The 25,984-nt window shown below is 57.3% G+C and overlaps 1 protein-coding gene across 8 annotated transcripts in view; it reads right to left on the minus strand.

The window, feature by feature from the left end:
• Positions 1–25,414, minus strand: part of CACNA1G (calcium voltage-gated channel subunit alpha1 G) — a 66,440-nt gene extending 41,026 nt beyond the window's left edge. For 4 of the 8 annotated variants that reach the window (XM_054546558.2, XM_054546557.2, XM_054546559.2 and 1 more), the window contains exons 1-8: positions 17,049–18,615; positions 16,738–16,871; positions 16,233–16,330; positions 13,980–14,139; positions 13,161–13,461; positions 12,902–12,994; positions 9,687–10,470; positions 7,451–7,827 (exon numbers count right to left, since the gene is read on the minus strand). In XM_054546558.2, the coding sequence (XP_054402533.1) occupies positions 7,451–7,827; positions 9,687–10,470; positions 12,902–12,994; positions 13,161–13,461; positions 13,980–14,139; positions 16,233–16,330; positions 16,738–16,871; positions 17,049–17,141 (2,040 nt within the window). In that variant the 5' untranslated portion in view covers positions 17,142–18,615. Of the gene's footprint in view, positions 1–7,450; positions 7,828–9,686; positions 10,471–12,901; positions 12,995–13,160; positions 13,462–13,979; positions 14,140–16,232; positions 16,331–16,737; positions 16,872–17,048; positions 18,616–24,326 lie in introns of those variants that run through there. The other 4 variants (XM_054546561.2, XM_024234487.3, XM_054546560.2 and 1 more) reach the window with 3 other exon arrangements.
• Between the last annotated feature and the right edge of the window lie 570 nt (positions 25,415–25,984).

The raw sequence follows: 25,984 nt of genomic DNA on the forward strand, positions 1-25,984 counted from the left end.
CAGCCAGCCGCCATCGCCCCAGCTTCCACCTGCTCCACTGACCCTGAAATCTCTGCTCTTCTGTTCAGACTCCTCAGCTCACCTCACCTCTGCTTTTGAGGGGCCTGCCTGCTGCTCCCACCCACCCAGGACAGGGGCGCAGGCAGGCTGCAGTGAGGCAGTGAGGGTCACTGGGTCAGTGGGAGGCAAGTCTTCAAGGAGGTGTGGGAAGTCAGGGAACACCTCAGTGGCAGGAGGTTTCCTGGAAATCTCACAGGCCTCATCATGTAGATTATGGTCCTGGTCTTCCCCAGCCCCGGGAAGCTCTCCAGTTTGGATCCCCCCTCCTGTGCCCTCCTGCCCACTGGGCACACTGCTAGGTGTCATGGTGCCCCCAGGGCCTCCTAATCAGAGGCAATGCCAAGGAGATGCTTTAGCCGCAGTCACTGCCTCTCTGCCCTCAGGGCAACATTCCTCAGAGTTCATTCTAAGCTTATTCCCCTCACCAGCACCCCCACTCCCACCTCTCCCACTGTCATTGGGGTGTAGGTGACATGATATTTCCTAGCTCCCCAAAGCCCTCGAAAGTAAACACACAAGCTACCTAGGCACAGCACACTCAGGGTGCCCACTCAGCTTCAAGATGGCTGACCCAAGGCCCCTGCTACTTAAAATTCTGGAGCTGTAGCCAGGCGTGGTGGCAGGTGCCCGTAGTCCCAGCTACTGGGGAGGCTGGGGTGGGAGGATCGCTTGAGCCCAGAAGTTCCAGGCCGTAGTGAGCCATGATCAAGCCACTGTACTCCAGCCCAGGGGGCAGATCAGGATTCCATCTCTTAAAATAAATAAATAATAAAATGCCGGAGCTGCAGCCCCTGTGCCTGGTCCCCCTGGACAGCGTCTAGCCCATGGTGGGTCACAGTAGGCCACATAAGGGCTGCCCTTCTGACGAAGACTTTCAAGAGCTCCTGCCCTGCCCAGCCCCAGCCCAGGTAAGTGCCCTTGCCCTCCTCCTCTCCTCTGCAGCTCTGGAAGTGCTGAGTATCGCTAGAGAGAGGCACGAACATGTGCTGGCTGGACAAGTGATTCCCTGTGGGTGGTGGCCGCATGGCTGTTTCATGCCTTTATTCACAGTCCCTGGTTCCTCCCTTCTTAGGTCTCCTCTCTCCCCCAGGAGCTGCCTGAAACCTTCTGGACTCTGCAGCCCCCAGCCCTACTCCCCACCTGGCCCCTCGTTGCAGGCTTACATGGGGGGCTCCACGTCCCTCCTCCAAAGAGTTCTGTGTTGTGCATCCCACTGTCTCTCTTCCTCTCCTGGAAGGGAGCCAGCCGTTCCCCCACCTGCACTTTGATGCGCTCCCCCGCCTCCCCCCTGCCACCCCCCACCCCCGCCCCCGGCTCCCCTGGGCCCTGGCCTATCAGTTATGCCTGCATCCATTACTTCTTCAATCTCCTTCCCCCTGCCTAAAAGCAGAAAGCTTCTGTAGGACTCCAGACCCATTCAGTTCTGAACTCTGGGCCCCACAGCTCCAGCTCTGTCCAGGGACCCTCTTCCCATCCCTCCTCTTAGTGGATGCCTCAGCAGCAGCTGAGCCTCCCTTGGCTTCCCCGACCCTGAGCAACCACCTCCTCCCCCTCCCAGTGCTCATTTCACGGCCTCTCTTCCCTCAGGCCAGCATTCCTCAGAGTTCAGTCTAAGCCCGATCCCTCCACCAGTACCCCCACTCCTACTTCTCTGGCTGTCACTGGGGTGTAGACAACACTAAACAATCTCTCCAAGCCCCTGGCTTCTCATCCAGAGATCCAGAGTCTGCCTGATCTCCCTCCTGGGATGGCCCACAGCCATCTCAAACTCGGTGCATCCAAAACAAACTCTCTCACCTCCTCTCCCAAACCTGCTCCTTCCTGGGCGGCGCCATCATGCTCGGGATTCTGCCTTAGAAACTTCGGGTTATCTAGGATTCTTGCCCACCCTTCATCCCTCTGGACACCAAGGTGCCCCGGCCCAGAGAACCTGCCAATGAAATTGCATCCTACCCACACCCCCTCGTTCCCATAGCTATGGCCTTACTTGGGGCCCTCTTTGCCTCTGATCTGAACAACAGAAATAGCCTCCAGGCCCTCCCCCACCCAGCCTGCACCTATGGGAAGCACCGGCTTCCTCGCTGGCCTAACATCAATCACTGCTCAGACACCTCGGGGCCAGGGCAGGGAGGAAAACCTGACTGTCCTTCAGAGCATCCAGTGCCACCCTGTGCATGTGCCTTAATCCCTCCACCTAGATCTCTCTGCTCCTACCCACCCCTCCGTCTCCCACCTCCCCCTACCCCCACCACCCAAGCCACTGTCAATTCCATTCATCTTTCGAGGCTGCGTTCAAAAGCCACCACCTTCGTGAAGCCCTTCTGAAGGAGAGCTGGGGATGAGCAGCTCTCCTTTGTCCCCTGAAGCCTCTCTTGCGGCATTTGGCGTAATCATCCATGAAACAGAATGACTTTTCCACCAGAACCTACATTTCTTGGGTGTTTCTGGCTCAGCCCCCAACCCCCTGATATTCTAATATTCTATTGGAGTGTGCTGTGCACAGGATATGCTCCCCTTGTTTGTGGAACTGGGAGAGCCTGGAGCCAGGGGTTGCCTAAAAGAACAAGAGAACACCTTAGCAGACATCTCCAAAACAATGCCCCTCTCCCTCCCTCACCAGATAGCCTTTGAATGTCTGGGGCCAGTCAGCTGTAAAGGATCATCCCCCAAAGCTCTGCTTGGTCCTCAGCCCTAGCTCTTCAGCCGGGGCTTCTCTATCTGGAGACCAAGGGACTGGCCGGGGTGGGAGGTGTCCATCAACGTTTGCCCTCAAAGGCCACATTTAGGGTGTCCAGGCATGTGGGGATTTTCTGGGGAGAGGGTCCCCAGCCTTCAGCAGAACTCAAAAGGAGTCTACGACCTCCTTCAAAGTTCAGACTTACCATATCTGGACCACCTCCCCCTGCCCCACCCCCAACTTCTCTCGCCTTGAACAGCCAAACTCACTCACTTATAAATAGAAACCCTCTCTGGACATGTATCTGGAGTGACAGGATGGCCCCAGAGTGTGAGCAATGAGCAGAGTCATCACCTGCCCTGTCCTCTCTCAGTCTGCAAGGCCATCTACCCTGGTCCCTCCCCCTCCTCTCCCCGTCTACAGCCCAGGAGACCACTGGGCTACATGTAGCTCCCCTCTCCCCACATGCTGTTGTCCCTCTTCTGGAACATGAGACTAGCACCTGTCCCCCACCCCACCATGACCCAGAGCCGGGAAGGAGATGTTAGGAAGCTCCTGTGTCTCCAAGGCCCCACTCCTGCACTCCCCTCTTCCCGGAGAGGTCTGGCCCCAGTGCAGACCCAGGCAGGACACAGAAGAGAAGGCAACTTCTTTTCTGAGTTCCGACAGTCTGCTGGATATGGTCAGGATGGCTTGCAGGCACCTTGTATGCAACATGTCCCCCAGCCCACATCTGCTCAAGCCACATTGCTCCCACCCCAGGTAGAAACCTGGGAGTCATCCTTGCTGCTTCCTCTCAACCCACGTTTCCAACTGATTGAGTCCTGCAGATCCAGCTACCAGCCAGCTCTCCCCAGCCCTCTGCTCTCCATTTCCAGGGGTGAAGATGTAGTATAAACTGCCTGGACCACTGCCGGGGCCCTCATACTGTGCCCTACCCCCCACCTTCACTGGCTATGTCCTACTCTTCCTTCAGACTCAGCCCAGAGGTCACCTCCTACACGGAGCCCTCCCTGAATTCCTTCTCTGGTCTGGGTTAAGGGCTCCTCCTCCACGTATCCCTCTCTGAGCATGTGCCACATCAAGTAAATATGACTGTTTACTTGTTGTGATCTCTTTAAAAAGAAGGACAGTGCCTTGGGCCCAGTGGTGTGCTAGAGCTGTTTCTCACTGGCTTGGGAGAACCAATTGTCCACGTCTCTTCCCAACCCCACATTTGGTGGAATGGTGTTGGTAGCTTAAAACCAGCTATGGTGGGAGCATTTACACCATGGAAATTGGCAAATGCTACAGATCAGGACTTTATTATTTTAGAAGGGCTGGTTGTTAAACATTTACCAGCAAATCACTGCTTAGGCACAACTCCAATGCAAAAGGATGAATTGGAAAAAGGTTCCGGGCTCCATGTACCGCCCTGAGTGGATGGGGCACACATGTAGGCTGGCCCCATATCAGATCACACTTCGACATCAAGTCATTTTCTTGCTCTCTCCTCAGTCTCCTGGGTTCTTGTCCTCCTCACCAGCCCTCTGGGCAAACCCAATCCTGCCAGTTCTCCTCCAGCTGGTGGTTAAGGGGTGGAGGAAGCAGGACACAGAGGACAGCATGGGGCCAGCCCCGGGCGGGGTGGGGTATGACATATAGGTGCTTCCTCAGTCAGGAGCATGGTGGGGTAGCGCAGGTTAGGGGGACAGGACAAGCGAATGATGAGTCAGCCAGGGGATGGTGGGAGAGGACAGGGCCTGGGGAGGGCAGTGGTGACGGCCAGGAGGGAGGGCAGGGACTCCTCCTCTGGCGAAGCACCAGCAACACCCTTTCCAGTGCCCGCCCCCCCCCCTCCCCCGCAATCCAATCGATTCCGGGATCAATGGACACAATTGCCTCATTAAGGGCACCACAGGGAAGCCATGAGCCTCCTCCACGCTGCAGCACCTCTGCAGCCGGCTCCAGGGGAGTATCTGTCTCCCTATCCCGCCCTGTCTCTGCCCTCATTTGCATCTGGGACTCGGTCTCTGTCTTCAGCTCCCTCTCTGTGTCTCTGTTTCCCCATGTGTCTCTGTGGTTCCATTTGTCTCTGTCTGTTTCGGCTGTGGCTCATCTCTCCCTCCATGTCCTTTCTCCCCTGCCTGCGCGTCTCTCTTCCTGCCGTCCTCCCCCGTCTCCATCTTGCCCTCCGTGCCTCTGTCTCGTCCCCATCAGTCTCCTCTCTGTCTCCCTCTGCGTCCCCATTCCCCCATGTGTCTCTGTCTCCCTCTCTGTGCCCACTCTGTGTCTCTGTCTCAGCCCCCCACATCTCCTTGCTGCCTTCTCTGGCAACCCCCCACTCCCAGCCTGCTCAGGCTCCAGGGCCCAGATGGCGGGACGTTCACGCCGCAGTGCCTGCAAGCACAGGGCCATGGCAGCTTCTGGGACTTCTTACTCTCCGCACTCCTGAGCCTGCTGGGCAGCTGTCAGTCATCTGCCCAGCCTGCTGGGGACTCCCACTCACCCCCGTGGGGCCCTCAGCACCAGGTATGCGGACAAAACCCTCCCTGGAGCAGACACTGCTGTCACTGAGTGAGGCCTCCCTGCTGCTGAGGACTTAGTGGGAGCCCTGGGCTCTCTCCGCCCTTCCTCAGGAGCCTGAGCAAGGAGAAGGTGCAGGCACCCTTGACTGCAGGCACCTTGACTGAAGGTGCAGGCTGCTGCCTTCTCTCCAAAGGGGCGTCCTTCTTGACATCTAACTGAAAGCCCTCTTGCCAAGGCTTCATCTGCCCTGGGTCTGTGTGACTCAGCTTCTTCCCAGTGCAATCAAAACCTCCACCAGCAGCATCGGCTGGGCAGGGACTGCTGGGTACACCCCCCAGTGGTAGGGAGGGGGCAGTGGGGAGGTGCCCCCTTGGGGAGGGGCACCTGACCATGGCCGGAACAGGGGTGAGGGAAAGGAGGCTGAGGTTCAGGGAGCCTGAGTAATGGGAGGTTAGGGGCTGTCACCACCTGGGTCCCGGAAGCAGAAAATGCTGCCCACCCCCCACTGCCACCAATCTGGCAGAGTGGAGCACCTCTCCCTGGGAGGCTGGCAGAGTTGGCATGTGCACACACACCCACACCCACGCAGCCCAGACACAACATGCCCACTGTGGTGTCATGTGCGCCCACCCGCTGGCACTGCAGCCAGGGTCCCACTCTCTCTCCACCTCATGGCTGCTTGGAGGGGGGCCCTGTGGAGGCTAGAGGAAGGGACGCCAATGTGTGATGGTGATGGGGAGGGGTGCACCTGGCCAGGTCGAGCAGTCTTGGGTAAAAGCTGGGTGCTCGAAATATTGCAGGTGCAGAGGTCAGTGGGGTGGGGGGTCGCTTCGAATCCCCCGGAAAAGTGAACACCTCACTGTCTGCTCCAGACCCGGCTTGACCTGTGCCCCTCAGCCTCAACCCAGAGCTCCCAACATGCCTGTACCACCCTGCCTGTACCATCTTTTTGAGATGCCCCTTCCACAGAGTGCTGTGCTGGTGTAGGAGCCACTCCACACCTCTGGCCCCCTCCGCCTCTGCTCCTGATTGGGAGGGTGCGGAGGTGGGGAAGTGCGTGCCTTCGTTCCAAACCAGGGAAGGTTGGGTTCTGATGGCCCAGTGCCTCCCTGCTGCCCCAGGGAGGCCAGAACACCCAGGAGAGCAGAGCCTGGGCGGACCGTGAACTGCAGCACCTGCTTGCTAGCCTCTCTCCTTTTCCAAGAATCAGCCATGGGGGTGACCTGGAAGGCCAGACTAGGGGGAGGGGGAGCGACTTCTGGAAAGAACCCTGTGGAAGAGGGAGCCAAACCCAGTTGTGAGGACCCATGGTGCCTGCTTGGACCCCCAACAAGCGGGCAGCTTCAGCTCATGGTGGGGGATCAGTGGGGTCCCCCAGGCTACCCTTTCTGTCTCTGCATAGCTCTGAGGGTTAGAAAAGCCTCCTCCCCCTCAGCCCAGATCCTATTGCTTGCAGCCATCAGCCACACAAAACAAGCCTGCTTCCTCTTCCACATGACAGCCCTTCAAATATTTGAAGACAGCTTGCCTGTCCCTGCTGAGCCCTCTCTCCTCCTCACTAAACATGCCGGTTCTTAGAACGATTCCTCAAACGCGATGGCTTCAAGTCCCCTTGCCATGCTGGGCACTCTCATCCACCCTGAGCTGCCCTGTTCACAGCACGGCTCCCAGACGGGAAGCCAGGAAAGACTGCCTCCCTCCCTGACCCCAACAGGCCTTCATTCCACCCAGGAGCAGGCACCAACCCTCCCCTCTGCACCCCTGTTTACATGGCCCCTCCTGCCTCCAATCAGTCACACCCGGACTTAGTGGGTCAGATGGATGCCACAGGACCTCCAACACCCCCGCTCCGCACTACACCTTCTCCAAAGACCCAAACATCTCCCAGTGACGCGCCTCTCCCCACATGCTGACGCTCACCACTTGTTCACATTCTTCAAAGCCAGCCTCCTCCGAGCAGCCTTCCCGGGTAGAACATACCCTGTGGCCTACCCGGGGCGACCTCCATACTCAGAGACTTTAAGCACTCCCTCTAGAGAATCTCTGAGCATTGCTCCATCACCCACTTCCCGTCCTACCTGCCAGGCGGGCTAGCAGCATGGAGAGGAAGCTGAGCACAGGAGGAGGGGTGTGGAGGGAGGTAGAAGGCCCCAGCCCCAGGCGAAAAGCAGCTGGCAGGAGCCCTGCCTCTGCCCACACTCTTACCTGCTCGTGGTATTCGATGCCCATGCTGAGTGTGTTGACCAGGATGGCGATCATGATTCCCCGGCCAAAGTACTTGCTGTCCACAATCTTTCGGAAGGTGTCACAGATTAGACTCCAGAAGGCCAGCACAGAGCTGGGCTCTGCATCTGGGCCCAGGCTCCGTTGCCGCCGGCTGTGGGGGTCCCGGAGGTCGCTGTGCTGGGCATCCTGTGTGAACTCATAAACTGCCTCGCTGTCTGAGTCAGGCATTTCACGGTCGGCAAGCTCCACCTCCCCTGCCCCAGCCCGGGCACAGTAGGGGCAGCTGTCTGGACCACAGGCTCCACTGTCTGCCTTCAAGCAAGGGCTGGAGATCTTGCAAGAGCTTTGGCAGGCACCTGGAACAGGAGAGTAGAGGTGAGAGGCTCCAGAGTCTCGTACCTGGGGCTTCCCCGCCCTCTGAGTATGTGTAAAATGAGTCAGGAGTCTGGGGTTGTTACAGTGATGGGGTGCTAGGCACTTAGTGGGCCAGGGGTGCTGAATGTCTGGCAAGGTGGGCAGTCTTGACCCACAAGATGCCCTAACGTCAATAGCACTTCATTGGCAGTCACTGCTGAGTGTTCTGGGGCTCAGAGAGGTGGCCTGGATGTCCTCTGAGGTCCTGGACAGCTCCTATATCCTAGGTGCCTTCAGCAAGGAGCCTCGCTCCCCTTCCCCTTCCCAGAAGCCAGGCCTACATCAACACTGTTCTGAGCAGCACTTTCCATGGGATCCTTAAGACACGGCCACACACGTGCACTTGCACACACACCCACACCAGACACGTGTACCTGCACACGTGCTCCAGATGCACACACTTGTGTACACACGTATACTATTTGCACACCACCATATGGGCACACATACATGCACATACCAACACATGTGTGCACAAACACATTCACACACGGCACATATGCCAGACATATGCACACATGCACACACACCAAGGGAAGAGGTTCATATCACACATGCACCTACACACATCAAGCACATGTGCACACAAATGCATATGAACACCAGACACGTGCATGCACACACGCACACACACACACTGGACCCCTTCATGGACATAGACACATACACGCATACTAGATGCACTCGTGCGCACATACCCAGGGACCTAGCCCAAGACATCAATGTCCCTTTAAATCCAGTTTTGATCACAGAATATGAGAACCTCAGAGAGTACCAGGTAAAGCATGGATGTGGAAGCCCCCCTCTCAGGGCCTGGCCCCAGGTGGGCTCTCAGCGACATTTCCCCCTTGACTGCATCTGCACACAGGAGGGAGTCAGTAAGCACCACTGACAGTAATTATGGGCCCAGCCTTGCCTTTTACACAGGAGGAAATAAAAACGTGGGTGCATGTGACTGGCCCACGTCCTGTGGCAGGGTAGTGGAGGAGCTGGCATAGAAACCTTTCGCTCTGGGTTCTGTGATAGCACCTTCTGGTCCCAGCCCACATTCCCACGTAACATCCCCACGAATATCCCGCTGCTCCCCACGTGCCACATCCTTCCTGAAACACAGGCCGTGGGCTGCAGCTACAGTGAACCTGTCTGCTGGGGAGAGCCCGACGTCCCTATGTGTCTCACTGCCCCCACGACACTGGGAGTTTCACCCATCAGACAAGCAGCTCCCTGAACTAGGTCTCCCTGTGCGGAGGCAATGTGACTCAGGTTTAGCCAGTGGGGCATGAAGCTGGACACAGTCACACACCATTTCCTCTCTGAGCCTCACAACAAGGAGTCCCGAGTGTGGGCCCCGAGTCCGCCCCTCACCAATAGCAAAGCCTTGGGCATGTCATGCAATCCCCTCAAGCCTCCTCGTTCTCATCCACACCATGGGGATGCTAAGAAAGCCTATCACCTAATGGGTAGAGAGGATCCAATGGAATTTTGCCCGCAAAGCATGTGACAGGCACACAGCCATTGCTGTGTGCAACAGTTGCTAGCCATCACTGCAAACAGCACGAAGCAGGTGTTTATTACATGATAGTTACTGCTATTACAAATGTAGGAATTATGAGTTCCACTTTAGCAGATGAGAAAATCGAGCTCAAAGCAGGGATGTGACTGGTTGAAGGTGCCTAAGCCATGAGAGGCAGCATGAGAATATAAGCCCTGGTTCCTCTGACTCCAGACCCCCTAGTCCCCTCTGGGATGCCACCCAGTCCCCAGATGAGGGCACCCACATGCCTCCACCCAGAGTTCTCACCTGTACTCTGTGTCTCCAGCAGCTTGTGCATGGAGCTGTAGGGCCCGGGTGGGATGTTGAGGCTGGTGAGGGTTGGGGGCCCAGAGCTGGCAGCCACCTCTACTAGTGCCTTCTCCTTCAGCGTCTCCGGTGGAGGGCTGGTGTGCACGGTGGGATACACCTTCCCGCTGCCCACAGTCCTGCCGGATGCCTCAGATGGGGACCTGGGAGGGGGCGCCTGGCAGCGGACTGGCTCTAAGTGGCAGTCGGCATGGTAGAAGCTGTGCACAGACTCTGCGCCACCTGGGGGGCCCCCGGAGAGGGCAGGCGTCGAGGGTGGTGGCAGCATGAGCCGGCGGGACCCATTGGCATCCCTGTCCTGGATCTCCGGGCTGGCCCGGGGGGCCCTGAGCGTCCCATTGCCCAGGTGGTAGTGGTGGTGATGGTGGTGGTGGTGGTGCACCAGGTGGTGGACGGATAGGCGGCGGTGGGAGCGAGAGCAGCTGCTGCTGGGCTGGGTCACCTGGCCCCCGAGGGGTGCTGGGCTGCTGAGCAGCCCGGCCCGCACACCTGCTGCCCGAGAGACCTGAGCCAGCCTGCGGGCTGCCTTACGAAGGATGTACACCAGGTACTTGAGCAGCTCCTCATAGCAGCTGCCGGGCTCAGAGAAGCTAGCCAGGGTGCTGGCGTTGGACAGGAACCGCACACGCTGCTCCCGCATCAGCTGGCTTTCCCGCTGCTTGGTCTCTGAGAACTGCGTGGCAATCACCACCAGGCACAGGTTGATCATGAAGAAGGAGCCCACCTGTAGGGGTGGGGACAGGAAGAGGAGACGTCCTGAAGAAAAGTGAATCACAATGCCAGCCACCACATACGGAGGAATTCCTATGAGCCAGGCACCACGTTCAGTTATTTTCCAAGCATTATCTCATTTTATTTTTAAGACAGCCTCAGGAGGTGATGCTATTGTAATCTCCATCAGACAGGTAAGGAAACTGAGGTCCACAGAGGTCAAAGCATTTGCCCAAGATCACTCAGCTAATTCAGAGCAAGGCTAAGACTGGAACTAAGCTCTATGAAATTCCAAGATGTTGCTATTGAACATGGTGTTATCCTGCAATCTCTCAAATTCCCTGTCCCTAAACATGCACACCTGCAGAGACGCAGCACCCCTTCCGCAATTTCCATTAGGAGTAGCGAATGCTGTGGAAATGAATGCAATATTAGGGACATGGGGTTTTCAAATTATACTGAGCCTTGAGATCTTGACGAAAACATCATTTACAAGACTCCTGCTTCTAGCCCCAATTCTAGCTGTGTGACTTTGGGCGAGAGACCCTTAGCCATGGGACCTCATATCCTCATCTGAAAACAGGGACCATTGGCTTTGTCTGTCCCCGTTTTCCCTGTGCCCCCCTCCCTCAGATGTGGGAGGGGCTGAACCCTTGACCCTACAGACTAGTCAGGCTGCCACCTGACTTGCTCACACTCCCCCAGTCCCCATCTCCACGCCTCAGTTTCCCCAGAACTCTGGAATGGCCATTGCTTGGACAACAATCCCAAATGAAGGAAATGAATATTTATGGTGACAAAGCAGATTTTTTTTTCTAGATCGTGTCCTAGTAATTATGATAATTAGCTTCACTAGTGTGATTCCAGAGAGCTGTTAGGAAAGATTTTTCAGGGGGTGTGTGGGAGGGTGGAAACTAGGCCCCTTATCTCCCTGTCTGCTTCCTTCCCCCTCTCCCAAGCCCAGGAGGGAAAGGGAGTGGGGATGGGGGGGGCCACACGGTGAGAAGACCCCACTTCCCTGAAGCACTGGCTTCACCCCTTGAGGTGGTGGCCAGGGATGGGAACAGGCCTCCAGCCAGACTTCGCCCCAAGCCTGCCCACTCTTCCGCACCAGGGGAAGTTACGCAGGCAGGAGGAGGTGGCCTTGGGGACTTACTCTTTCTCAGGGCCTACCCTCTGTCTCTCACTCACAGGGAGCTGCCTTATTTTGTCTTCATCTCTCTCTGGAGCTAGTCCTAGGTCCTGAGTAGATCTTAATCTTTCTTAATCTCTTTCTCTCAATGTCTGTCCCTCTGTCTGGCTCTGTCGTTGGCCTCTTGGTGACATGGAAGAAAGGCTGAACGTGGAGTCGTTAGCCTGGGACTGAATTCTCAGCCCCAGCCGCTTACTTTCTGTGTGATCTTGGCCCAGTGACCCACCCTCTGGGGCGCCGAGTTCTCATTTAAGAGATGGGGACCACAATCCCTGCCCTGGCACCTCACAGGGGACGACGAGGATTAAACAGGCAGCAGATGTTACAGCATACGTCAGCAGTGATGCCCCACTCTTGGAGATTAATACACAGCATAGGCAAAGTGCCTGGTAGGGTCAGATAAATGAGGAAATGTCAGTTTCCTCATCTGTAGAATGGAGAGGATCATGGTGAGGATTAAATGCACCAGCACATTGAAAGTGCTTAGATCAGGGGCTGGCGCATAGTAAGTGCTCAATAAATATTAGCTCAAAGTGGTGGCAATGAAGTTATTAACTATGAATGGTAGTGATTAAAACTATTAAATATTGCTGCTTTTGCCTCCGTCTTCTGCCTTCTTAAAGTCTGGCAATTTCTGAACTGGCAGGAATAAGAGATCAGGCAGCATTTAATACCAATTGATCACTGATCAGAATTTTGGGTAGAATAATTCTTTATTTGCAAGCATTTCAGGATGTTTAGCCTCTCTCCCCTCCCCCAGTAACAAATTGCCAATTGCACTCCCCTTGTCCTTATAAAAAACAGAACTCTGTAAACATGCTTCAAAAACCACTGGATTCATTCAAAGGGATGAATTGAATGATATGTGAGTTATGTCTCAATAAAGCTATTAAAAAAATCAAAACCAGAATCACCCTTTCCCATTTCCAAATGCCCTCTGGGAGAGGTGGTATCATCTCAGGTTGAGAACCATTCATCTTACCCATGAAGAAACAGAGGCCCAGAGTAGTGCTGGAGGCCTCATGGAGAATGACTTGCCCAAGGTCCCAGTAGCAGTTAAGTCCCGCCTTGACCTTGGATTTCCTCCTGACTCTGCATCTGGTGTCCCTCCTACTATATGACGATGCCCTCTCTACAGGACTTGTCCTGAGAGCTAAAAATTTCAGACAGAGAAAACTATCCCCTCTCTGGACTGCCCCCACAGGTGTCCCCAGGATCGCCCATCCCCATGGGGATCTGAGGAGTCACTCACGATGATGAGGAGGATGAAGTAGATGAAATTGTAGAAGGAATGAGCATCCATCACAAAGTACATGATGTCGACCCAGCCCTCCAGCGTGATGACCTAGGGGGTGCAGAGGGGCAGGCTGACTATGGGCCCACCAAATCCTCCTTCAGTCTCCTCCAGAGGCCTTGACCCCCACCCCAACCCTGAGAGTGACCACTCCGATCCTGGGCTGTGTCCTGGGGCTGGTGTTCTGGGGAACCTCCCGGGGCCCAGGCTGCCCCACCTGGAAGATGGCGATCCAGGCATAGCCAATGTTGTCAAAGTTGATGGCGCCCTTGAAGGGGTTGTGCTCCCCCGCTGAGCAGTTGGTGTAGTACTGGTTCCAGTTGACACAAGTGGTGTTGCTGGAGCTGTTGTAGGCCTCATAGTCCAGACCGCAAGGTGGGCCACCGCCCCCCTCCCCACGCAGTGTGGGCACGCTTCTGCAGGACCGCATGCCGTTCTCGCGTGGCTGGGAGCAGATGAAGGGGCTCTCATCCTCGTTCTCTGTCTGGTAATAGCGCTCCAGGTCCACGCTCAGGGGACTGCAGGATGGGAAGGGGAACAGGGGTGAGGCTGGGGAGTGGGCTCTCCAGGGAGAGGGCCCAGGAAGGGAGAGATGGCACAAGTGCTCGAGGCACATACGGTGAGCAGGGCAGAACCAAGAATGGGGAAGGGACTGGGCAGGGCAGGGATTTATGGGCACCAGGAGCATGAGGCCTGAGTAGGGAAACTCCAGACTCAGGATGTTGGAAGGTCACATCCTGGAATAGCGGTTTTCAAATTCCGCTGCACATTAGGATCACTGGAGGAGTTTAAAAAATCCTTACATCCAAGCTGAGTCCCAGAGCAATGAAATCAGAATCTCTGGAGGTGGCACCCAGGCATCAGTACTTTTTAAAACTCCCCAGGTGGTTCCAATGGGTAGCCAAGTTTGAGAACCAGATGTGTCTCAGATGTTAGAACAGATATGTCAGTAGCAACCGGAAGTGAGGAACTTGGGGGGGGGTGCCCAGCCCCATAACCACTCCCAGGTCCTCCCTGGACCCTGTCCACCACTCACAGGCTGAAATTCTCAGGTAGGAAGCATCGGTTCCGAAGCAGCCCTGCCCACAGCTGGACGCCGACGATGCCGAAGATGAAGAAGACGAAGAAGCAGAGCAGCAGGACGTTGCCCAGCATGGGCAGCGTGTCCAGCAGCAACGTGACGAGGATGCGCATGCCTGTGGGGGCAGAAGCCACGCTGGGGACACCAGGCTGGCCGGGCTAGGCTGACTGCCACGGCCCGGCAGCACTCCCGGAGGGGCCCCACCAGGGACTCTGAGGCTGAGACGGCCCGGCTCAAGCTGGAGGGGAGACCAACAGACACCTCTGACTCCCCAGATAGCCTCTGCAGCCCCTTGCCCCGACCCACTTCCCCTTGTGGCTTGCCCATAGTAATCTGCACAGTACCACCAACAGTGAGCTAGGGAAACTGTGGCCCCTCCTAACTCTCCCAACATCATCACATGTGGATAATATCACTCCCAATTTACAGATGAGAAGTCTGAGGCTCGGAGAAATGACTTGACTCACTCAGTATCACACAGCTGCTAAGTGTAGGTGCCGGAACTGGAACCCAGGCTTTGGCTTCTGAATCCCTCTCCAACACACACCCACGCCCGCACACACTCACACGCACACTCCCTACCTACTTCCTTCTCTCAACAGGCACAGTCACTTGACCTTTCTAAGTTATCACCACCAGAGTCATTAGGGAAACTGAGGCAGCGAACTCCAGGAGGAATGACAGCAGGCAGGAATCTCATTTTGAGAGCCAGCTCCTAGGCAGGGGCCAAGATACCCTGTACTTCACTGTGGCTCTGAGCCCTGAGCCCTGAAACTATTCCCCGCTTGGTCCAGATCCCCACATCAGGACCTGAAGAGATACAATACTGTCTTCTCAGAAGTCCATCAATTTACAACCCCCTCCATAGGGAAAGCCACTGAAACCCCCTCCTCAAAAGCCCTGTTAGGGTTACTTCCCTCTCTCCGTACTCCAGGTCTAGAACCCAACCGGCCCAAATGGTCTGAACCAGCCCCCAGTCTGCCAAGCCCTCGTCAAGCAGACAGATCTCCAATGGCTGGCTTCACCCCCAAAGTGCCATCTATGGCCCCCTGCCCCCTCCAGGGCAAAAGCTGCTAAGCAGCAGCTAATTAACCCTCTTGGTGACTGCAGCGCCCAGCCCCGCCCCTGCCAGCCCAGTCTTCTCACTCAGTCTCCCTCCCCCTCCTCCTGCCCCATCCCCCTTCAGCTTCTCTGTGCTCCAACTGAGATCAATTCCTCAGGGTTTGCATTAAGGGAATTACACCGGTGGTTAGACAGAGGCCTATAAATCTGCCAGCCATCACCTGGGGTGGGAGAGGAGGCAAGGCATGCCCCTCTTCTGGAGCTCCTGTTAACATCAACACACCCCGAGCCCCAGAGGACACATTCAACAGCTCTGCCCTCCCAGGGGCAGCAGCAACATCACACACACACACACACACATACACACACACACACACACACACACACACACAGAGCACAGGGGGCTGCTGCTACATCAGGTACACAAACAGGCACTGAGCCCCAGAAACATGCATTCCCCGCCAACCACCCCACTCCTAGGACCACAGCAGGGACCATCTGCAGCTTGTGTAGGTTGGGGAGTTGCAAAGGGGGCCTGAGCAAAGGGAGGGGGCAGGATGTAGGGGGAACTAGAGCTGCCAAAGCCTAGCTGGCTCCAGAAACCAATGCAGTTTAATTTAGATAATGGGCCCGGCAGTCACTGCAATGGGTTGGAAGGAGGCGGGAAGGAGGAAGGGGACAGAGGCTGAGGGTGAGACATGGAGTGGCCTTGTCTTGAGAGAAGTCACGTTCAGCGTGGCCAGCGTGTCTCACCAGCAAGAACCAGATTGCATGAGAGGCTGTTCTGGCTAGAAAACGCCATTAGCAGCTTGCGTCCACTCCTTGCCTGTCAGCCTCTCCAGTCCCCATACCCCTATCCTCCCGGGGGGAGTGGTCATCTAGCTGAAGGGAGAGGGTCATCTGAGATGTTTCTGAGACTCTGACCTAAAGCCAGGCTAAAATGAGGTGGGGTTTTCCCAGGTAACTCCCATAGTGCCACAGTCAGGAGTTCCATTTTGTTCCAGCAACCCTAGCTCCCCGCTGAGCCCTTCTCTGACGGTGCCTGTCAGGGGTCAGGTGAGGACACAGTGGTAGAGGTGGGGTCTGAGATTTCCACATTTCCTCCTGGGGCTCTCTTCAGGGGCTGAGGGCTGAGGGGTCACTCACTGGGCACCCGGTTAATGGCCCTGAGCGGTCGCAGCACACGGACTGTCCTGACAGCTGAGAAGCTGACGTTCTGCAGGTCCAGCGAGTACTCCAACATCCTGCAGGGAGGGGCCCAAAGGGAGGCCCTTTGAGTCTGAGGCCACGGTGGGGTCAAAAGAGGTCAATGAGGAATCCAGCTTTAGGGGCAGCGGGACAACCTCTGACTCCTTCTTCTTCTTCACCACGGGACCCTGAAGATCCGGCTCTCTGTCTGGGGGTCAAGGCTACCCCGAGACAAGGACAGATTGCCCATCAGAGAAGGGGGCAGAATTAGGAAGAAGGCCTTGGAATTTAGAATATAGGCTACAGTGCTAGAGGCAGGGCAGCCTCAGACCCTCAGGAGATAGCCAGGGAGAAAGTGGTGTTGTAACTGGGCTGGAGCCGAGAGGTCACAGGCCCAGAACCCTGGCCCTGGGGAAGGGACCGATCTGATCCATTGCTCTCCCACCCCAGCCCAGGCCCTCACCCTGCAATGACGATGAAAAAGTCAAGCCGGTTCCAAGTGTCTCCCAGGTAACACTTTTTCCCAAAGATGCCCAAGGCCACCATCTTCACCACCATCTCCACGGCAAAGAAGGCAAAGATGAAGTCATCAAAGGCCTGATGTGGGGACAAGAGGTGGCTGAAACTGAGATGTGGGTGAGGGAATACCCTCTAGTCCCACCCTAGCCCCCACCAGTTGGGTCAGGGCCTCTCGCAGAGGAGTAGGGGGTATTAAAATTAGGAGGGGCCAACCCTCCAACACACACACACACACACACACACACACACACTCACCTGCAGGATCCGGCAGCGCTGGGAGTCACAGGCGATGTCCTCGCACGGCCGGAACATGCCCAGGGTCACGCAGTTGAGAAGGATGACCAACATGCTGATGCGCTCAAACCAGGTACTGGCAGTCAAGGAAACAGCTGGCCAAGGCTAGAGCTGAGGCCAGCCCCCCGACCCCGCCCTAACACCTCGTCCTCATTTACCTCCTGGCTCCATCTGAGGCTAAGTAGGTGTGGTGCCAGGGCCCTGACATACACATCAGACCAGCCCCCAGCCCCAGACTCCCCATCAGAGAAGGGGAGTCCCACCTTGGTCATCTCACCTCTCTGGACCCAGCTTCCTCATCTGTAAAGGAAGACAAGCCACAAATACCCTGACTATTTGCACAAGCCATTTGGGGAATAAATCGATCATGCCTGTGGAAATGCCAGACACCATGAGTTTGCTGCAGAATCTGAATCCTATTCTCCCTACCTCACAGGGTAGATGTGAGAAGCAAATGAGATACTGTATGTGAATGTGTTATACAAACCTAAAGTCGGATTATGCCTGCCTTACAGTTTACCAAGCACTTTCACACAATGCCACAGTTGATGCTCACAACAGCCCTGTGAAATATCCGGGGTAGATCATTTTCTTCCCCAGAACTTGAGGAAGTTGAGGCCCAGGAATGCCGAAGTCATGTGCTGAAGGTCACCCGAGAAGCCAGGATGAGACGGTGGTTTCCAAGCTCCTGACCTATGATAGCTTCCTCTGCACACCATAGCTGCTCATTCAGGCAGAACCGCCTGTCATGACCGCCCTGGCACTAGGTGGAAGGCAGACGTCCACAGCTGCAGTCCCCCCTGCTACAGCACCAGAGCCCGGGGCTCCCTCTTCCACCACCAGCCTCCCAACCTCTCAACACCCTCAAATGACCACTAGGCATATTCACACATTTAAATATTGAGGACCCATTATGTGTCAGGCACCATGCTGGGCATAGCTCCCAAGCCGTGCAGAGTGGACAATGTCTACCCCCTCCCCCAAGAGGCCATTGCCGCCATCACACCTGCTTGTGGCTTCCAGCCCAGACCAGCCAAAACAGCAAGCGGGAGAGAGGGGTTCTTTCTAAACCCTGGGTCTTTCCATACAGTGGATTCTATGGAGTGACTCATTTCCAGCCCATCAGCAGGAGAATGTACAAAACGGCCTCTGGACCTTAGAAGGTTCCAGGCACTGGACTCACAGTTAAATGACCAAGTATCCTGTTTTCTATAAGGAAAATATGAGAAGGGTGGGGAAGAGTAAAGAGGCTAGAAAAGATCAGAGAGCAGGAGATTGGGGAAAGGAGACCAGAGACCCCGTGGGGAATGGGGATGGGGGAGGTATTGTGGCAGCTCCTGGCATGACCCACCAAGCCAGACTCTGTAGGGCCCAGAGCAGGTGGAATCTTGCTTCTGGAATGAGAAGGCTTTGGCCAGGCATCAAGAGGCCAGCAGGAATATTCAGGAACCTACGGACCTTCCTCCCAGCTGGTCCCAGCCATAGCCCATCTCTGTTCTGACTCCCAAGCCACATGCCCTCCCCCATAGCCCATGACTCCCTCAAACCCCTGACAGCCCTCCCCCTTCTCTTCTCCACCACCCAGGCCCTTCTCCCCTAGACTCACATGCCTGCTTGCCACCTGTCCATGGTACCCCGAGAGTCCTAATGCACTGCAGTTTCCCTAACCCCCACCCCCTTACAAGAATAAGAGGGTTTAAAAAAAAGGTTCTAGGTTTTTGGGGGCAAGCAGATGACAGGGAGGAAATAAAAAGTGCTCTGTTTCCATGGAATTGTTTTTCTGAGTAGAGCTGGAGTGCAGTGGATCTCTCCCCAGAATGGGGGTCAGCCAGGGGTCACCCTGGAAAAAGGGGGACAGGAAGGGAGCCATCATTTGGAAAGGGAAAGACACAGTTACCCTCAAGAACTGGTCTGCTTTCCCCATGCAGGTCCCCTCCTCTCCTCTGCAGGGAAACGGGGGTCTGGAAGGAGCCCATGTGAGTAAATGTCTCTGTGTGGAGGGAGTAGATCTCTGAGGAACAGGGGCTCCCAGGACATCTGCTTGGACCCCTCTAATGGCAGAGTTCCACCATGTTAGTCATCTGTGCACTTGTTGACCTCCCCTGCTGAGCTGGGGCTCCTGACAGGCAGGGGCATTCTGATATGTCTTTAGATCCCCTACGGAGCTTGCTGTAGTGCCTGGCATGGAGCAGATGATCAATACTTGGGAAGACTGAATGAATGAATGAAAGAATCAACCAATCAATCAGTCTCCCTGCCTAGAAGCCAGACGTGTGTCCCCATTCAGGTTTTCCTGCCTTGTTTCCCTTGATAGAGGTGAACTGCTTATAACTGGGGGAAGGTACAGAAGTGACCCCACAGAGGAGCTGCCCCTCTTTCTGTCCCCACCTTACCCAGGCTCAGACTGGAGGCCTCTTACAGGCAAAGTCTGCCCCCAAATAACCTCATGCACAGCTCTTGACCATGTCAGCTCCTTCTTAAGGGTCCCTTGGCAATTCAGCCTACTTCCAAGTAACATCCTGCCCACCCTGTGCAGCTCTCCTTCCACGTCAGGTAAGCATAAATGGACAGGCAAGAGACCAAGGCACATGACAATTTGGTACAATCTGAATAGAGGAATAATTAATGGGGGGGGTCTTTCACCCTTCTCAGAGTAGGGCTCGTTTCCTTGGGAACATGGCAGTATGTCACTGTGTGATGTTCTTCTGTTGCCATAACGACAGGAGGATGTGTCACCAGGTGGTGTGGATTTGTTGTCATGGTAATTAAAGAGACCCCTCTCACATGATCTCCCCTTACTGAGGCTGTTGTCTTGTCCTTATGCAGGGCAGGAGAATCAGGGAGACCCACAGGTTATCAGGTTGGGGGGAAACCATGTGACAGATCCCCATGGTAACCAAGGGAACGGGGGACACTGGTTGCCATAGTGACTATGAGAGACCTGTGCAGTCACATGTCTACTGTTGCTATGGTGACTGTCCGGGCTGGAGTGGATCCCAAAGAGGGGGTAGGAGAGGGGAGGATCTTTCTTCTCCCCACAACCCACCATCAAAAGCAGAGAAAAAGGAAACGGCAGGGAGAGGAACCCCACTTCCATCCCTCCTCCTTTCCTCCCTCCTGGGAGAGAGAACTAGAGCATGTTATCTCCACAAATGAGTCCTCTGTGTGGGGCTTTATCTAGATAGAGCCCTTGCTTAGCCTGGCAGCCGCAAGGTTGAGGAAAGTAGGGAGAGGAGGGGGGTGGCTGGGACACCTCTAGGGGCACAGGGGCTCTGGGCATGAGCTGAGAAGGGAAGCAGGCCCTCCAGCTGCCCCATTCCCACCTAGGAGCCTGGAAATGTGAGACTAAGGAATATTGAGGAGAAAATGGGCCTGGACCCAGGAGTCCTGGCCTTTTAGTAAATGAGGAGGTAGGGGGATAGGTCCTTGCCTCACCCATCCCACAGAGAGGCTCCTGGTGTCTATTGGATTCGGCAACCCCTAGGGTAACAGGGGATGTAGGGGCTCTGCCCTGCTCCAAAGCTCAAAGGGGGATTCCCCCAGCAGAACCCCCCCCCCTCCACAAGCCTATTTCCCTGTGGTTCCCCCCTCACCACACTTCAGTGCGTGGGTGTAGGGGGAGAGAGGCTTCCAGCTGAATTGAAAACTGAAGCTCACAGAAAGGCAGCCGGCTCCACCCAGAGACAGAGACATGAGACACAGAGACATAAGAGAGACGGCCCGCTGGAATCTTTGGAAGGGGAAATAGGCCAGAAATCTGATTCAAACGTCTGTGACTCTGTGTGTGTGTGTGCGCGTGTGTGTGTGTGCGCGCGTGCGCATGTCTTCGTGTGAGCAGTTGTGTCTGTCGCCATCCTGGCTGAGGCAGGCAGGGCGGGGTGAGTGCTGGGCGGGAGCAGGCGAGGGTGAGGGGGGGCTGTGTGGTGGGGGTAATCCCAGGAATGGCTCCAACTGGCACTATGGGTGATGGGGAGTCCCCCAGCAGAGCGGTGGAGCAGAGCGGGTGGGAAGGAGTATGTGTGTGACCCAGAAGGAAAGTGGGCCTGGGGCAGAAACCATGCCAAGCGGTGATCTGGCCCCCCTCAATCCCATTCAATTCTCCAGCCCCAGCCCTTCTCCCCAGAATCTCCTCTGGCGAGCTTAGGGTTTGGAAATTAAATTGGACGAGGGAATTGATGAAGAGACAGGAAGAACACTCCCCCCACCATTTCCTCTGAGGACAGAAATGGAGAATTCTCCCTAGGTAAGAGAAATAGGCAGACTTAGGGCATTGGGACAGTGTGGCAAGGAAGGCTCCAGAAACTCCTGTGCCCCCACCCTTCTAGAGGGACACACTCAGACACACAGAGTGACGCACAGTCACTCACTCACACTCACTTCTGGAAGCCATTAGGGCTCCTGCCGTTCAGGCCTCCCCCCCTCCTCCCCCCACTCCTGGCAGGCTCCCCTCTCCCCCTCTGGCCCCCCTCCCACTCCCCCTCTCTCGGCATCCCAAATGCCAGCCTGTGATTTCCAAATGAGAAAAAGCTGTGCTGGGCTCTGAGCTTGGAGAAACTCCTACACAAACTTCCAGATGTGACACAACAGCCAGAGAGGGAATGCAGAGGAACTCCTCCCCGAGAGGGGAGCGCGCTCCCTCACACTTGCAGGAACACATATTGGAAAGGCCAGCATGCTCCCCTCCGATCTGAGGCAGGGGTGACTGTCTGCCAGTACCCCTGCTCTCCACACCAAAGCTTGCACTTCTGAGCCTTTTGCTGTCCTCCCTTGCAACACACATACACACACACACACACACACACGCACCCTTCCTACCTGGGTCTAGATCTCCTCTCTAGGAAACCTGGTCTCTTAGAAAGGAGAGGCCAAGAAGTAGAATGTGCCAAGAAAAGCCTAACTAGCTTCAGTTAGTTGGGGGTGGAGGGGAGTGTCCTTATGTCCCTCCGGCTCAGAGGTGTAGAGGGACCCTCCTGAAGCCTGCGGGGAGTCACAGATACCACAAAGAGAAAGAGGGAGGCCCTGGAGGCAGTTCAGAGCCCCTCTGGCAGCAAAAATACAGGTGTCTCTTGGTACTTGGGTAGGACGGCAGTGGTGAGGGGCACAGCTTAGGCAGTCCCCTGCCAAAAAATTGTTGTCAACCCATCCTCAGCCAACCCAGGCTTCTCCAGACCTAGTAATGCTGATGCCCCACACCCAACAACCACTCCCCTGGGGGAAGCTGCTCCCCAACTCCCAAGGTGAGTGCTGTCCTCCCACCTCTAATCCCCATGCCAGGCCTCAACACTTGCCCCCGTCCAGACCACTCAGTGAAGGAGTCTGCCTCCAGACCCTCCACTAGCACCTGGAGATAGGGCAGGTGAGAAGAGATGCTAGCCTGGAGGTCTGTTTTCAGGGAGAGGGGAGAGAAGAGCTCTCTCTACCTCCCCTGGGACCCTCGAGAAGGAGGACGTAGAGGTTGATGCTTTTTCCCATTCGTGGAAGGGGTAAATGATTAGGGGCAGAGAGGAGAGTTGCTCAGAACCCATCCTTTCCAGCCATATCGTTCTCCATCTCCATCCCTGCCTGGGAGAAAGGGGCCTGGGGGTGGGGGCTCAAACCTCAAGATTGTGCCTATTCAGCAGGAACACAGACCTCTGAGGCCTGCACCTCTCTTTCTGCAGCTCAGAGAGAAAGGAAGAAGGGGCAGTGGATGAGGAGAGGGTGTGATGAGGGGAACTTCCCAAAGACCCACAAGGTGTCAAGAATGGGGGTGGGGGGGCCACAAGCTCATCCCTGCTTTGCACACTAGAGGCAGCAGAGCTGCAGAGAGTGAGGGCGGCACCAACCTTCCAACCCCCCTTCCCCAAAGCAGAGTCCCTGCTAGGCTTGCAGGGGCTACAAGGGAGACCTGGGGTCTCCCACCCTGGGTCTATAAGAACCTCTGAGCTGGAAGGAAGGAGCCCAGAGAAGCTGTCCAGACCTGAGACAGCAGCAACACCTCCCCTCCACCTTTCCTTCCCCCGGTGGCAGGACCCACAGGGGAGCTTGGGGCCAGGCGTCCGTCAAGTGGCGCTTTGAGCTAGGGTCTGACTGGGTTGGGGTCTCCCCTACCACTCCAGCCTGGGCAGACAGGGGGCAGTGCTAAATCCATCTCCCTGGAATGTGGGGCTTGCATTCCCCAAACCTATCTGCGGAGTCTACACTGGGGTGGTGGACCCGAGTCCTCCTTAGTGAACACACTCACAGTATTACTGTCCCCCCCAATACTTTCGCAGGCCTGCAGTCCCCCATACCTGGTCTGCAGGAGCACTCTTTATTTGTGAAAGGGGAGGAGTAACCTGGACCAGCTTAACCCCATCCCCCACTTGCTAAAAAAGCTCTTGACACAGTCTTTCCCTCCACAAGAAAAATCCAGCACAAAACTCCCCATCCCAATCTTATGCATCGAATGGTGATCGGGTAGGAGGCACCCGCGGCACTGGGCTCTAGCGGAAAGGGGCTCCACTCCCAGCTCCGGGGGCAGACAGCTCCCCTCCACCACATCTTGTTCTCATTCTGCGCCCCTGACATCAGCCGCCGCCGGAATCTCCTTGTTGTGCCTCCAACCCGCGAGGTGGGGGGTGAGGTGGGCCAGGACCTGGTCCCCGCCCCCCAACATTTCCCTCTGGGTCAGTAAAAACCTCAGCCTCAAGGACCAGGTGGGGGGATCAGACCCTAGAATCCGCCGCAAACTTTGGGGCGGGGGAAGGAGGGAAACCCAGGAGATTGCGGTCCCCCCGCCTCCGTCCCCGCAGCTTCCTCCCCACCGCCCCCACCCCCCCACACGCCCCCCCCCCCCCCACCAAACTCGGAAACCAAACCCAGCTCGCTAACCGGCGCGGGCAGAGTACAGCTCCCAGGCTCCCGAAGCTTCCCACATCTGGAGGATGACGACCCTCCCCTGCCCACATCTGGAGGGCGTCCAGCTGCGAGCCAGCGGGGCACAGCTCTCTTCTCCTGGCCTGGATCCCACCCCCCACCCAGGAGGACTGAGGTGTGTGTACGCAGGTGGGGTAAGCCCGGGTTACCGACAAGACCTGCTCGCGTCTCCGCTCCCACTCTGGTGCCCCCTCCCCTCCCTGGCAGCCCCCCTCTTATCCGCCCACCCTCCGGGCTCACTTCTCCGACTCACCTGGTGGTGGGTTCTCTTCCCCCCGACCCCCGGCGGTGGGCCAGTCCCCCTTCCGACCCCGCGCCTGGCCGTCGTGCCCCGAAGGATATGGGTTACAGACCGTGCGGAGACACCAGCTCCGCGGGCGGCTGTCCTGGCTCAAGTAGAAGAAAACCACCGGGGCCAGCGCCGGGTACGGCAGCCCCTCCGCCTCGGAGTCCGCGCTGCCCGGGTCCTTTTCTGCTGACCCCGGCCCCGGCCGGCCCCCGGCCCCCGACAGGTCGTTGAGCCGCATGAAGCTCCGGGGCTGTCCTGACTCCTCGGCGCCCGCTCCATCCTCCTCCTCGTCCATCCTCTGGCCAGCCGGGGCCCCAGGCGGTCCGGAGAGGGGCAAGCGGCGCCCCTCCGAGGAGGTGTCCTCACGCAACCCGGGGGCCCCGGCGGGGGCACATCTGGGGGGCTCTAGGGCGCAAGCTGAGCCCCCGGGAGGGCCAGTTCAGCCCAGCTCCCCCTGCCCGCAGGGGCATGCTGCCCGCGGGGCGCCGGGGCGCAGGGAAACCCCGCCCGGCGCGAGTCCCGCTTCCCCTGCGCCCCTGGGGCTCCCCGGGCCAGCCGGCCGGCTCCCCCTCACTTTGTTCCGGCTTCTTCGCTTCGCGCCCAGGCTCCGGTTGCCGGATTCGGCGCTACCTTCGGCGAAGCCGCCCCGAGAGGGCGAGCGAAAAGGGGGGCAACGGCAGAGGGCGGGGGTCCGGGGAGGGGCGCCCCCTCTTCCCGCGGCGCAGCTGGAGCCGGATCTAAGGGGTCAGCATCGTCCCGGCTCCGCGCCAGGCGGCGGGGGAGGGGAGGAGGGATCTCTTTAGGGGTGGGCTTGGAGGGGGTGGGGGCGGCTCCTTCCCCCGCCCCGCGGCGGGCTCACTGTCCGGGAGGGGCGGGGAGACAGTGGGGGGCAGTCCCGGGCGGGAGTGGAGGCGGAGATGCCGCCGCCGCAGCCGCCGCGGTGGCTGCCGCTGCCGTAGCTGTCGCCGGCGCCACTGCCTCCTCCTCCGGCCGAGACGCGGAGCGAGCGAGCGAAAGCGGCGGCGAGGAGCCCGGCGCACACCACAGCTGGATCCCTCACTCCAACTTCAAGCCTCGGCCCCGCCCCCAGACATCCCCGCAGCCAATCGCCGGACGCCGCCGGCCCCGAGCCGAGCGCCCATTGGCCGTCCGCCGTGGCAGTGCGGGCGGGAGCGCAGGGAGAGAACCACAGCTGGAATCCGATTCCCACCCCAAAACCCAGCACCGCCCCTCTCCCCTCCCCTTGCCCCTGGGTCCGCTCCCGAAGGCTGGAGCCAATCAGACTGCTGCCCAGACCGAACCCACTTTCCTATTGGCCGTTGGGGTCTTTGGGACTCCCTTGGAGGGAGCCCGAAGAATCAGAGTATTCGGCGCGGGGTCCTGGCGTAGGGCCGCAGGCCCCAGGCATCCTTTGTCCACGACCCCTGATTTGGGCAGCAGCCGGAGGGCGGAGCTCAGCTCTGGGCGGGCCTGGGGAAGAAAGGAGACAGGCGGCACGGGGGTGAGGGTTGTGACCAGGGGGTCCCAGAGCGAAACCCCAGGTCTCCACCTGGTTAATCTCCCACCCTGGAGTTGAGCTTGGCTGCGGGACTGGGGAAGGGAAGGAGCGGAGCTGGATGTCCTGGGGGTGGGGCTTCAGGCTGGAGGGGCCCAGTCTTGGAGAAACGGGCGGAGCTCGAGAAAGGCTAGGGTAGGCATGGTCTAGGCGTGG

Source organism: Pongo abelii, chromosome 19, assembly GCF_028885655.2.
Source record: "Pongo abelii isolate AG06213 chromosome 19, NHGRI_mPonAbe1-v2.0_pri, whole genome shotgun sequence".
Classification (NCBI taxonomy): domain Eukaryota; kingdom Metazoa; phylum Chordata; class Mammalia; order Primates; family Hominidae; genus Pongo; species Pongo abelii.